At 42.9% G+C, this 14340-nt stretch overlaps 2 protein-coding genes across 2 annotated transcripts in view; one reads left to right on the top strand and one right to left on the bottom strand.

Annotated features, from left to right (window-relative positions):
- Positions 1-738: 738 nt before the first annotated feature.
- On the bottom strand, positions 739-2030 carry LOC120717332 (general transcription factor II-I repeat domain-containing protein 2-like). The gene is given in 2 exon segments (XM_040005264.1): positions 739-1322; positions 1325-2030. Coding segments are annotated over 2 exon segments (1290 nt in total).
- A 10851-nt stretch (positions 2031-12881) lies between these two features.
- LOC120717281 (zinc finger protein 239-like) overlaps positions 12882-14340 on the top strand; it is a 37371-nt gene continuing 35912 nt past the window's right edge. The window contains exon 1 of the mRNA XM_040005222.1: positions 12882-12902. The gene's annotated coding sequence lies outside the window, so the exon portion shown is untranslated. The remainder of the gene's footprint in view (positions 12903-14340) is intronic.

The raw sequence follows: 14340 nt of genomic DNA, 5'->3' as shown, positions 1-14340 counted from the left end.
TCAGGGGCCACATGGAGAAAAGTCTATTGTCAAGTGGGCCGGACTGGTAAAATCATTGTATATATAACTTAAAAACAACAACTTCAAATTGTTTTCTTTGTTTTAATACATAAAAATAAAGCTAGAGCCTGTGGACAGTATGTTCAATATAGTACAGGCACAACATAGCTATTAATTACAAAACACCTCAAGTTATTTGAAAATTCTGAGGACAAAGAACACACAAGCACACAGTGCCTCAGTGATTCACAGAAGTATATCACAGATCACAGAACTACATCAGGGTGTCTCATGCAGCACTTGCAGTGGGGTTGCATAGTTTATTTGACTCCTAATACCTGGCATCTTTTAGCTTTCACCAGCTCATCAATATCAGGCTTCACATCCTGAGCGGCAGCTAACTTCAGGATGTGATTCAAGTGCCTGTGCGTGAGCCTTGAGCGCAGTTTTGTTTTATTTATGCTCATTACAGAGAAAACTTGCTCACAAAGATACGTGGTTCCGAACATGCACAACAGTTTTGCTGTGAGGGCTGTCAAGTTGGGGTAACCTGGCAAGAGATTCTGATAGAATGTGTTCAAGCCAGCTGCGGCAAATTTGCCCTTCAAATCCGAGTCACACTGCAAGTCTATTATTTCAAGTTGGATCCTGGCAGGCAGATCAAAGGGATTCACGGTGAACAGCGAGCAAAAAACTTTGAAGTCTTTCTCCAGTTCACCAAAAATCTGAAATCGTTGCTCAAACTAGTAACAGTCCCGTTATTTTATCTTTAAACCGCTTCATATCTGCCACACTTTGGAAGTGAGCTGCATCACCACCAGCGAGCTGCGTCTCCCACAATAACAGCTTCAACTTGAAAGAACGTATGCTGTCATAATACTGCGTGACAACGTGCAGCTGTTTGTTCAAGTTATTCAGGTCCTCTGTAACATCCACCATAAATGCAAGGTGCTGCATCCATTCTGCGGAATGAAATTCTAACACTGGTTTGCCCTTTTCTTCCATAAACTGTTCAATTTCTTCTCGTAAATCAAAGAAACGCCTCAGCACAGCACCTCGGCTCAACCATCTTGCCTCAGTGTGGCATGGCAGGCCATAGATGTGGTCTTTCTCTCTGAGAAGACTGTCAAACTGACGGTGATTGAGGCTTCTGGATCGGATGAAATTAACAGTTTGGATGACCACCTTCATGACGTTATCCATTTTCAGTGACTTGCAACACAAAGCCTCCTGGTGCCAAATACAGTGAAAAGTCCAAAAATCACGTCCTCCATTTTCAGATTGCACTTTATCTCTGAACTTTTTTACAACGCCTGCTTTGAGGGCGCACCATCTGTAGCCAGGCTGACAGCGCGCGACCAGTCCACCCTGTCCAGCGCGCCGACGAGTGCAGTGAAAATATCAGCCGCGGTCGTTGTATCTGTCATCGGTACCAACTCCACGAACTCCTCGGTGACGGTCAATGTGTCATCAACTCCGCGGATGAAAATTGCCAGTTGTGCAACATCTGTAATGTCCGTGCCTTCATCAATTGCAACTGAAAACACAATAAATGACTTTATTTTTGGCTTCAACTGGCTGTCCAAATCCGCTGAAAGATCAGAAATCCTGTCGGCAACTGTGTTTCTTGTCAGGCTGATATTTGCAAAGGCCTGGCGCTTTTCAGGGCACACAATCTCCGATGCCTTCATCATACATGTTTTTACAAATTCACCCTCACTAAATGGTTTTGAAGCTAGTGCAATTTCGTTAGCAATGAGGTAGCTAGCTTTCACTGCAGCATCACTGATGTCTCGGCTGTGAGTAAACACAGACTGCTGTTTCTTCAGACCCGCCAACAGTTCATTCACCTTCTCTCTTCTCCGCTGTCCTTGAAAGTTGTCGGCATGAAGACTCACATAGTGGCGACGGAGGTTATATTCTTTCAGCACTGCAACATGCTGGGAACACACCAAACATACAGCTTTCCCATTCACTTCCGTGAATAAATAGGAGGATGACCATTTTTCTTGGAACACTGCACTCTGCATCCACTTTTCTCTTTTTTGACAGAGACATATTGGGGCAATAAGGGTGCCAAAGCACATCAGGTTTAAATTTCGTGGGCAAAACAAAGTAGCTCACAATTGCTATTGCGCCATCCAATGGACACAATTGGAACAGCAGCTTCTTTATTGAAAAATTGCTGCTCATTTTTATACTTTACAAAATCATCTCACCGGCCGTTTTAAACCCGTTTGCGTGCCTGATCCGGCCCGGGGGCCGTACGTTTGACACCCCTGCTTTATGCACAGCACAGGTGTCCAAACCTTTTGTAAAAAGGGCCAAATTTTATAAAGTGAAGATGCACGGGGGCCAGTGGTTGCTTTTGACATTTTTTTTTCATAACAATGTTACATGTAAAGACAGGGTGGGCCATTTATATGGATACACCGTAATAACATGGGAATGGTTGGTGATGTTAAAGTCCTGTTTGTGGCACATTAGTATATGTGAGGGGGCAAACTCCTCAAGATGGGAGGTGACCATGGTGGCTATTTAGAAGTCGGCCATCTTGGATGCAACTTTTGTTTTTTCAATAGGAAGAGGGCCATGTGACACATCAAACTTATTGGTAATGTCAGAAGAAAAACAATGGTGCTTGGTTTCAATGTAACTTTATTCTTTAATGCATTACTTTTAATAGTATATAGGTTTTACTTACATTTCCTCAAAGTATGGTGAGCCTCTGTTTGCAGCCAGGGTACCAGTGCTTGTTGCTGTTCCTCTACATCAAAGACAGTTATTGTAGCCCAGTAAGCTGAGTGTTATAATGTAAACAGAAGAAATGTAATTGGACGTTGGCAGAGATGCTCTTTATTTCAGGCAACGTTCAGGATGATAAAGTTGAAGGAATTCCCTGACTTACACTGTCTTTGTGTCTTTGTTTAGAAGCAGAGCGACACAGATGGATCCAGTTCTCAACCCTGTCGTCACTGTGGTGGTGGGAAAGACTTTCGATGTGACCTTTGTGGAAAAACTTTCACTCAGCAACGAAACCTAAAAATACATCAACGTAGACACACTGGAGACAAAATGAACTACTGCAAAGAATGTGGGAAAGGCTTCCCCACGTTAGGTGATTTAAAAAAACACGAACTCTTCCACAGTGGGGTTAAAAAGCACATCTGCGACCAATGTGGGTCATCCTTCACCACTGCAGGTGAGCTTAAATGTCATAAACGAGTCCACACAGGAGAGAAACCATACAAGTGCAGACACTGTGACAGAAGCTTTTCACATCCAGGGTCTCGTAACAAACATGAAAATAGACACATTGAAGAGAACTTCAGCTGTGACCAGTGTGACAAGAGTTTTAGGAATCTCACTACATACTCCGATCACAAACGATCCCATGTTTCAAATAAACTCTTTCACTGTTACCAATGTGCAAAAACGTTCACTTCATCATCTGCTCTGTGCAAACATCAGCGTCATCATGAAATCACTCCCATCTCTGGATCACAATGAATCTGAAGATCCTCTTCTGGTTTCTGGGTCAGACTTAAAATCAGATCAGGCTCCACAGAGTTCAGCTGGAATCTGCTGCAAAAAGTGTCAGCTGATGTCAGACTTGGATCTGATGATGTAGCTTTGATTTCTGGACCTGCAGGGAGTAATCCTGAATGTTTAATTTGGGAAGGTGTAAGTAAAGATATGCACATCAATTTTCTTTCTTTTAATTTTGCATAAATAAGATAAGATAACCGTTATTTGTCCCACGTGTGGGAAATTTTATTACTTTATTTTATTTATCCCTCTTACATTCAAATAATTTTCCTTCAGGAAACAATAGTGTTTAGCAGTAGTACTTGTAATATAAATCTATAGAAATATATTTTACATCCAGTTACTATTACAGCAAAAGTTCAAACTTCATGTTTAAAGAAGAACACTGCAATAATCTAATCAGTTCAATATTTTTCTAGTTTTATATTTTCATTGTTTTTGAAGTCTTTATTTCTATTTTACTGTTTAAAATTCTGTTTGAATCTGAATTGGCTTTGGCTGCATTTCAATGCAATAATTTATAAAGAAATTTATACCACAAGGTGGAGCAGTGAGTCTATTTATGCTTTATTTAATCAAGCAAAGAACACATTCATATATACAGTGTTGGCCTGCAGAGGGTAAAGTATTTTTAGAAAATTTGGATAAAGCATCAAAGAACTGTTAGAGATTAAAGTTCTCAGAGGACTGTTGTTTGTCAGCTCAGGGCTTATTTCTAATTGGTTCTTTAATTGTTTAGTGTGAGGGACATGAGTGATGTCTCTGTCAGCAAAAAAACTGCAAAACTGACAGTGATAAAGATGCTAAAGAAAACCTTTAAAACATTTTTTCAGTAGTCAAATGAATAAATCAGTTTCTATATTCTTATTGTGCAGTGTGGAGGGTTTTTTTTTTCTTCTTTTTGTTTTTTCTTGAAGGATAAAGTGTCATGGTCCTGAGTCTGAGGACTCAGCGTTTTGTGTTTCCTTATGCTTTTGTTCATTCCGAGTGTGTATTCTGTTGTGATTTTGCCATTTGTTAGGTTTCTGTTCTTTGCCTGCCTGCTCCCACTTCTCTGTGTTCCCTCTGTCTGTCCATGGTGTTATTGTGTCTGCTCATGAGTCTGCCTGTCAAGTTCAGTGTCCTGTCTGGTTCTCTGTGTCTGTTAGTTTCCTGTTTTATTCTGAAAGTTCATGTCTCATGTCAGTGTGTTCAGTTTTACCTCTCCCTGTCTCGTTAGCCTAAATGCTCCCAGCTGTGTCTCCCTCCTGTGGCCCATTCCCTGATTACTCCCCGTGTATTTAAGCCCTGTGTTTTCCTGTGCTCTCTGTCACGTCGTCTGTTTAGTTCCATGTCAGTCTGCATTATTCTGTTACCCGGTATTCTGCTTCTTAATTCAGATAAAACTGAGGTTATTGTACTTGGCCCTGAAAATCTTAGAATTATGGTATCTAACCAGATTCTTACTCTGGATGGCATTACCTTGGCCTCCAGTAACGCGGTGAGGAACCTTGGAGTCATTTTTGACCAGGACATGTCCTTCAATGCACATATTAAACAAATATGTAAGACTGCTTTCTTCCATTTGCGCAACATCTCTAAAGTTAGAAATATCCTGTCTCAGAGTGACGCTGAAAAACTAGTTCATGCATTTATTACTTCCAGGCTGGACGACTGTAATTCATTATTATCAGGATGTCCTAAAAACTCGCTGAAAAGCCTTCAGCTAATCCAAAACGCTGCAGCAAGAGTCCTGACAGGGACTAGAAAGAGAGAGCATATTTCTCCTGTTTTGGCTTCCCTTCATTGGCTTCCTGTTAAATCCAGAATTGAATTCAAAATCCTGCTCCTCACATACAAGGTCTTAAATAATCAGGCCCCATCTTATCTTAATGACCTTGTAGTACCATATCACCCTATTAGAGCGCTTCGCTCTCGCTCTGCAGGCCTACTTGTTGTTCCTAGAGTATTTAAAAGTAGAATGGGAGGCAGAGCCTTCAGTTTTCAGGCCCCTCTTCTGTGGAACCAGCTTCCAGTTTGGATTCGGGAGACAGACACTATCTCTACTTTTAAGATTAGGCTTAAAACTTTCCTTTTTGCTAAAGCATATAGTTAGGGCTGGACCAGGTGACCCTGAATCCTCCCTTAGTTATGCTGCAATAGACGTAGGCTGCCGGGGTTTCCCATGATGCATTGAGTTTTTCCTTTCCAGTCACCTTTCTCACTCACTATGTATTAATAGACCTCTCTGCATTGAATCATATCTGTTATTAACCTCTGTCTCTCTTCCACAGCATGTCTTTATCCTGTCTTCCTTCTCTCACCCCAACCGGTCGCAGCAGATGGCCGCCCCTCCCTGAGCCTGGTTCTGCCGGAGGTTTCTTCCTGTTAAAAGGGAGTTTTTCCTTCCCACTGTCGCCAAAGTGCTTGCTCATAGGGGGTCATATGATTGTTGGGTTTTTCTCTGTATCTATGAAGCGCCTTGAGGCGACTTTTGTTGTGATTTGGCGCTATATACAGTGGGGCAAAAAAGTATTTAGTCAGCCACCGATTGTGCAAGTTCCCCCACCTAAAATGATGACAGAGGTCAGTAATTTGCACCAGAGGTACACTTCAACTGTGAGAGACAGAATGTGAAAAAAAAATCCATGAATCCACATGGTAGGATTTGTAAAGAATTTATTCGTAAATCAGGGTGGAAAATAAGTATTTGGTCAATAACAAAAATACAACTCAATACTTTGTAACATAACCTTTGTTGGCAATAACAGAGGTCAAACGTTTACTATAGGTCTTTACCAGGTTTGCACACACAGTAGCTGGTATTTTGGCCCATTCCTCCATGCAGATCTTCTCGAGAGCAGTGATGTTTTGGGGCTGTCGCCGAGCAACACGGACTTTCAACTCCCGCCACAGATTTTCTATGGGGTTGAGGTCTGGAGACTGGCTAGGCCACTCCAGGACTTTCAAATGCTTCTTACGGAGCCACTCCTTTGTTGCCCGGGCGGTTGTGTTTTGGATCATCGTCATGTTGGAAGACCCAGCCTCGTTTCATCTTCAAAGTTCTCACTGATGGAAGGAGGTTTTGGCTCAAAATCTCACGATACATGGCCCCATTCATTCTGTCCTTAACACGGATCAGTCGTCCTGTCCCCTTGGCAGAAAAACAGCCCCATAGCATGATGTTTCCACCCCCATGCTTCACAGTAGGTATGGTGTTCTTGGGATGCAACTCAGTATTCTTCTTCCTCCAAACACGACGAGTTGAGTTTATACCAAAAAGTTCTACTTTGGTTTCATCTGACCACATGACATTCTCCCAATCCTCTGCTGTATCATCCATGTGCTCTCTGGCAAACTTCAGACGGGCCTGGACATGCACTGGCTTCAGCAGCGGAACACGTCTGGCACTGCGGGATTTGATTCCCTGCCGTTGTAGTGTGTTACTGATGGTGACCTTTGTTACTTTGGTCCCAGCTCTCTGCAGGTCATTCACCAGGTCCCCCCGTGTGGTTCTGGGATCTTTGCTCACCGTTCTCATGATCATTTTGACCCCACGGGATGAGATCTTGCGTGGAGCCCCAGATCGAGGGAGATTATCAGTGGTCTTGTATGTCTTCCATTTTCTGATGATTGCTCCCACAGTTGATTTTTTTCACACCAAGCTGCTTGCCTATTGTAGATTCACTCTTCCCAGTCTGGTGCAGGTCTACAATACTTTTCCTGGTGTCCTTCGAAAGCTCTTTGGTCTTGGCCATGGCGGCGTTTGGAGTCTGACTGTTTGAGGCTGTGGACAGGTGTCTTTTATACAGATGATGAGTTCAAACAGGTGCCATTCATACAGGTAACGAGTGGGGGACAGAAAAGCTTCTTACAGAAGACGTTACAGGTCTGTGAGAGCCAGAGATTTTCCTTGTTTGAGGTGACCAAATACTTATTTTCCACCCTGATTTACGAATAAATTCTTTACAAATCCTACCATGTGAATTCATGGATTTTTTTTTTCACATTCTGTCTCTCACAGTTGAAGTGTACCTCTGGTGCAAATTACTGACCTCTGTCATCATTTTAAGTGGGGGAACTTGCACAATCGGTGACTGACTAAATACTTTTTTGCCCCACTGTAAATTGAATTGAATTGAACTGAATTATTCATTCTGCGTCTCTCTGCCATCTCTCTTTGTGCATTTTGCTCCTCCTCCCGTGAGTGTCTGCTTTAAGTTTTGTTCTTTAGTTTTCCCAGTTTAGGTTTGTTTACTCCCTGCTCTGCTCTTCCTGTTTTGTCACCTTCTCACCGCTGTAAATAAAAACTCACTCGCACCCCAGCCAGTACCTGCATTTTGGATCCTTTTTTCAATACACCACACGACTGCCCCCAGCCGTGACATAAAGGTTACTCTTTCAACTTTGGTAAATGACTCTCCAAAGGAAACGCTTGCACTATAGCGTAAAATCTGGGATCTCCATCAATTGGTCTCAGAACTGAAGAAGTCCCTCAAATTATAGGTGAAAATGCTTGAAGAAACACAAAGAATTCCAGTCACAATTCTTTCAGTCACCATTGCCTTTTCCTCTGGTTCCTCTACAAATATTTGGATCGGTATCTGCATCGATCTGCCCACCCTTGTCTCCTGGATCGTAGCTGAGATCAGCGTGATCCACGTGGGTCTCTGCTCCCTGATCTGTTTCCTGTGTTTGGAAAGAGTTCCAGCTTCATCGCGGAGTTTCTACCAGGGTGAGATGCTGGAAGCAGATGTGACCTACCTAGCTAGAGAAGCTCTCGTGGAGGCTGGCTTAATTTTGGAGGAAGAAGGTAGACAGCAGTTAGCATAAGCTGGCCTTTGACTGGACTACAATGAATGAATTGACGACAATGAAAGTCTGGTTGGAATGCCAAGTTGGAAACGGGCGATAGGGGAAATTGGTTCAAAAGAAGTGAGTGCTTCAAATAGTAAGAGAGGTATTCAAATTAATATTGAACCTTAAGAAGAAGAAGAATGAGAACATACGATTAAGTCCGATTGTGGTATCAAGAGAACTGAAAAAGATGATAGAATTCTTGCTTGTTTGACCTTTTCTAAGGTTTGGGAACCTGTTGATGTCAGGTAAGACAGGAGGAGATAAAATAATGCGTACTGAGAGGATATGTAAAAAGACTGTTGTAGAAAGGAGGCTTGAGGGAGAAAATAAAACAGTCATTTATGAGATCAGTCGTTGTTGATCAATGGACATGATAATTTGCATATTAATGATCAAGGAACTGACCTCACAGCCTATTGTTCAGCTGAGACTGAAGTCACTTAGATGAGAGATTAAATGTTTCTACCGCTGAAAACACTACGTTCAGATAAACAAACTTTTTAGGATTTACTTATGTGGATGATAAATTAATATCATTAACCATCTCTGTGACATAATATTGGGTCTGTTCTTTAGATCTGTTGTCTAACTTCTTTCACTTGGGATATGACCTCTCTCGTGACATTCATCATACTCCAGCCTCTCGTTATCACCTTGACTGCATCCCAAACTAAAGTGGGCTCAACCAGGCTATTCTTATTCTCTTGTAAATATCCAATGATTTCTCTCCTAGTGTCTTTTATAATACTTTCATTGTTTAGTATACTCATGATCAGTCATTTTACTCCTGGATAAATGGATTGTCTTATGGTCAGAGACATCTGCTGTGTTGGTAGAGGACTAATTGTTCTGATGCCTGTTCACTACATTCATAAGAAAGTAATCAATACCAGAGCATATATAATGAGTAACTGAGAAGTGTGTATCTCCAACAGTTGATTCTGTTCATCTGGACGTAGCGTTTTGTGGAAGAAACGTTTCATCACTCATCCAGGTGACTTCTTCAGTCTCAGCTGACTGCAGGTTTCCCCAATCTTATAAACAGTACATTTGCATAATGACTGAAACCATCCCACTGAAGGAACAATGGGCTGGGAGGTCAGTTCCTTAATCTTAATTATACAAATTCTCATGACCATTTATCAACAACCACTGACCAAAACCCACTGATCAAAGAGTACCGAGCCATGAGTACCGTTCACAGAGAATTGTGGAATGGCTGAAATCACAGCATTGTAAGATGGGGAAAGATGTACCGTTAGGCCCCCTCCTCGATTCAGAGATGGTCTTTCCCTTTTCACATAAATGGCCTCCTTGACTCCGCGGCTTTGGCTGCATTTCAATGCAATAAATGCAGCTGGCCGCTGTGTCAGTGGGGATGGTGTTCGCTCTGTGTTGTAGCATCCTAATGACACCCAGTTTGTGCTCCAGTGGATGATGAGAGTCAAACCTTAAATATTGATCCGTATGTGTAGGTTTACGGTGCACGCCAGCTTCCATCAGTATGGGGGACATCTAAAAGCTGACGTGTACCGTAAACCTACACATACGGATCAGTATTTAAGGTTTGACTGAGTGGTTATCCCAGCTGGACTTTTGTCAAAGCTGGAAAGGCACCTAAAGAAAGCTCCAGCTGATCCAGGAGAGAAGGACAACCGCTGCCTAAGCGAAAACCTGTAGTGATCCCATATGTGTCAGGAGGATCGGAGCAGTTGAGACATTTTTTCTAAACACCGGGTCTCTGTGGCTTTTAAACCCCAAAACACGCTGCACAAAAAATTGGTCCGCTCCAAGGATCGGGTCCCCCGACACAAACAGAGTAACATAGTGTACGCTGTTAAGTGCCAGGAGGACTGCCAGGATTTATACATCGGGGAAACCAAACAACCTCTGGTCTATTTACACCTACAGGCCAGTGTACACTCTTTCAAGGATGAGGATGTACACATCTTGGACAGGGAGTAGGGATGGGTATCCTTTTGGTTTTATCCGATACCAGTACCAAACCGGTACTTTTGAAACAGTGCTGGTGCTTAAATAATGGAGAACACACAATTTGTCCAAAAAACTCTCATGTTTAGCTGGGGGGGGGTTTGTGAAAAGATAACAATGTTAGCCTTTTCTGCAGATATGGGGCATAAATGGTATCACTTTCGGCTGGAAGTAGTGCATAATCAATGGAGAAAAAAACACAAATTTTGTCTAATAATTTCTCATGTTCAGCTGTTTTCCACTTTTTCTTTGGTCATTTTAGCCTTTTTGGCCAGGGTGAAGGGAGTATCTGCCATCAAGCAAGAAGACAGCCGCATGTAACAACAACGGTGTTTGCTAGTTCACCTTACATGCATTAATTTAATAACGTGGTTAGCCTACTCAACGTAAATTACACACGAACAACATTAAGCTACTCACGCAGAGAAGAACGGCTGCTGCTGCATCATCATCCTCATCGTAACAGCCTTGCACTTCCAGGTGAGAGATGGTGGTGTGGAGCGTTGTAGCGATGGCATCTTCAGTTGATCTGTTAGCTCTGTATGCAAACTGGAGCGGGTCGAGTGTGGGTGGCAGGCAGGACATTTTGTGACGTCGGACCAGTTTCTCGAAGCACTTCGTTATAACAGGTGTTAGAGCAACTGGTTGGTAGTTGTTGAGGCTGCTAATGTTAGTACGCTTTGGCAGTGGGACAATTGTGGCTGACTTTAGGCACGGCGGGATGCAGGACTGGGACAGTGAAGTGTTGAAGATCTTAGTGAAGACCCCAGCCAGCTGGTCTGCACACTCTTTTAGGACCCTTGCGGTTACCCCATCTGGTCCGGCGGCCTTCCTGGGGTTCACTGCCCTCAGTGTGCGCCTCACCTCATATTCCTGCACTATGAGGCTGCTGCTGCTGTCCGATGTTTTTGCTGCTGCTGCCTCTGGTCCCTTCACCTCTAAGCGTGCAAAGAGCAGCACAATTTAGTGGTTCAACAATACAGAATAAGCTCATGATTCATATATGAGTCTCTCCCCGACAACAGCGAGGAAATTGAGATAAATACGAGGAGGCTGAAGGAGAACCAAAATGCTTTTGATATAAGAGACAACTGTTCTGATAGAAATCCCTGAGCACTGTGCAAAGTGTTCTGAGGATTAGGACCCAGGTACAGATTTATCCAGAGGACAGATGCATCAGTACAAACTGTTTCATCCTATAAACCTGAACTCTGTGAAAACTGACTGTTCAATGTGCTAAAGAATGGAAAACATTATTTCCCATCATACCATGAGCAACATTCAGGCATGTAACACAGTAAAACTTTTATTTTTTACATATTCAGCAGAGAGAGTTAGCTGTGTGCACTGCAAAAACAAAAGAAGTGTAACTCATTTCTGCTTGATTTCATTAAAAACTGTGTTATTAAGAAATAATAAATGGGGCTAGCCTCAAAACACTCAGCGTTGGGACTGACTGGAGAATTTCAGGACAGAGCCAAAGTTTTGGAACTGAAATAAAACTTAAGCCAAATTACACAGTTGTTCCACAAACATTTCCCATCATAAAATTAAACTGTCCTAACTAGCACAACCCCTACAGGCATAAGGCAGGATGAGGTTTTTTTTTCTTTCAATGTTGGATTTTGTGCAATTTGCAGTAAATTGTGTGCCACAGACTTTGTAATTTACATTTGTGTGACTTATTTAATTATTTTTCTCCTGAAAGTGAACCTCTTACAAAAACATATGCCAAAACTTTTAGTCGCAAACTAACACTGAGCCGCTTCAGTAAATCCAGAAGTTTTTTAACATCAAAAGAAGTCTTTGCTGCTGCAGACGTTAGTAAATCTGACCCAAAATGTTACTTCCTCTTTAAAATTCAAACTTTGTAAAGGAATATTTTTAAGAGACGGTTCTCATTTATATGACCACCATAGAACAACAGGGTTAGAACATATTGTGGCGAAATAAGATGTTTGTTTTGTAGTCCATGTTCAGCACATTGTAGTTTCAACAGGGCGGGCAGCCGGTGTCACATTGTTAAAGAGAGATGAGAGTAAGGCTGTTCAAATTCTCAGCCCGCTCTTCTCTTTTCCTTAATCCTTAACAATTCTACTTCCAACGATAACTTTCTCATAGAACACAAGGAAAAGAAGAAAGGGGGTCGCTTTGGAACACACCCCACGATGTTGCGCTGTGCAGCTGATTCACGTGACCGGACACCAACAAACCACGGCAGAGCAGGAAGAAGAGGGCGGAGCAAAGTGTGTGAGCAGGAGAGGAGTCGAGCAGAGAGAGCTGCTTTGTTATGAAACGGACGTAAATGACTGAACTTAGAGAAGAGAAACTAAAGCATCGATCATAAACCACTACCAACGTCCTGATCGATATCTGCATCGATCTGCCCACCCTTGTCTCCTGGATCGTAGCTGAGATCAGCGTGAACCACGTGGGTCTCTGCTCCCTGATCTGTTTCCTGTGTTTGGAAAGAGTTGCAGCTTCATCGCGGAGTTTCTCTCGGTTTGTGGGCTCATCTACAGGTAAGCACGGAAGCAGGGCTCGCAAAATCTATCTCTGCCCGTCGGGCTGTCATAGGAAGGAAAAATATATGTCAATGCTTTTGCATTCTTTCGGAAATGTAGCTGGGTAATTATGTCATTGGCATCGGTGAGCCACTGTCAATATGTGACATATTGAAATCACGTTTGAATTTGCGCTTGTTTTTTGCTTTCACGTTGCAATCGCGCGAACTGTGTATAGAGAGCGACAGCACTGATTGGTGAGTGACGATAATTTGTGCACCAATTCCTCTGACATCGTCTTAGCAATCGTTAGCTTACTATGCAAACATGACAAGTGAAATCTCCCGCAGCTTAAACATGTGAGAGGTTGATCGCGCAGAGAATCGCTGAGCGTTACAGGGAGTGCAGAATTATTAGGCAAATGAGTGTTTTGTCCACATCATCCTCTTCATGCATGTTGTCTTACTCCAAGCTGTATAGGCTCGAAAGCCTACTACCAAGTAAGCATATTAGGTGATGTGCATCTCTGTAATGAGAAGGGGTGTGGTCTAATGACATCAATACCCTATATCAGGTGTGCATAATTATTAGGCAACGTCCTTTCCTTTGGCAAAACGGGTCAAAAGAAGGACTTGACAGGCTCAGAAAAGTCAAAAATAGAGAGATATCTTGCAGAGGGATGCAGCAGTCTCAAAATTGCAAAGCTTCTGAAGCGTGATCATCGAACAATCAAGCGTTTCATTCAAAATAGTCAACAGGGTCGCAAGAAGCGTGTGGAAAAACCAAGGCGCAAAATAACTGCCCATGAACTGAGAAAAGTCAAGCGTGCAGCTGCCAAGATGCCACTTGCCACCAGTTTGGCCATATTTCAGAGCTGCAACATCACTGGAGTGCCCAAAAGCACAAGGTGTGCAATACTCAGAGACATGGCCAAGGTAAGAAAGGCTGAAAGACGACCACCACTGAACAAGACACACAAGCTGAAACGTCAAGACTGGGCCAAGAAATATCTCAAGACTGGTTTTTCTAAGGTTTTATGGACGGATGAAATGAGAGTGAGTCTTGATGGGCCAGATGGATGGGCCCGTGGCTGGATTGGTAAAGGGCAGAGAGCTCCAGTCCGGTTCAGACGCCAGCAAGGTGGAGGTGGAGTACTGGTTTGGGCTGGTATCATCAAAGATGAGCTTGTGGGGCCTTTTCGGGTTGAGGATGGAGTCAAGCTCAACTCCCAGTCCTACTGTCAGTTTCTGGAAGACACCTTCTTCAAGCAGTGGTACAGGAAGAAGTCTGCATCCTTCAAGAAAACATGATTTTCATGCAGGACAATGCTCCATCACACGCGTCCAAGTACTCCACAGCGTGGCTGGCAAGAAAGGGTATAAAAGAAGAAAAACTAATGACATGGCCTCCTTGTTCACCTGATCTGAACCCCATTGAGAACCTGTGGTCCATCATC

This window comes from Simochromis diagramma, unplaced genomic scaffold (assembly GCF_900408965.1).
Source record: "Simochromis diagramma unplaced genomic scaffold, fSimDia1.1 OVJJ01000097.1, whole genome shotgun sequence".
Lineage (NCBI taxonomy): Eukaryota > Metazoa > Chordata > Actinopteri > Cichliformes > Cichlidae > Simochromis > Simochromis diagramma.
The sequence above is the reverse complement of the archived record's forward strand: the minus strand, read 5'-3'. Positions and strand labels throughout refer to the sequence as shown.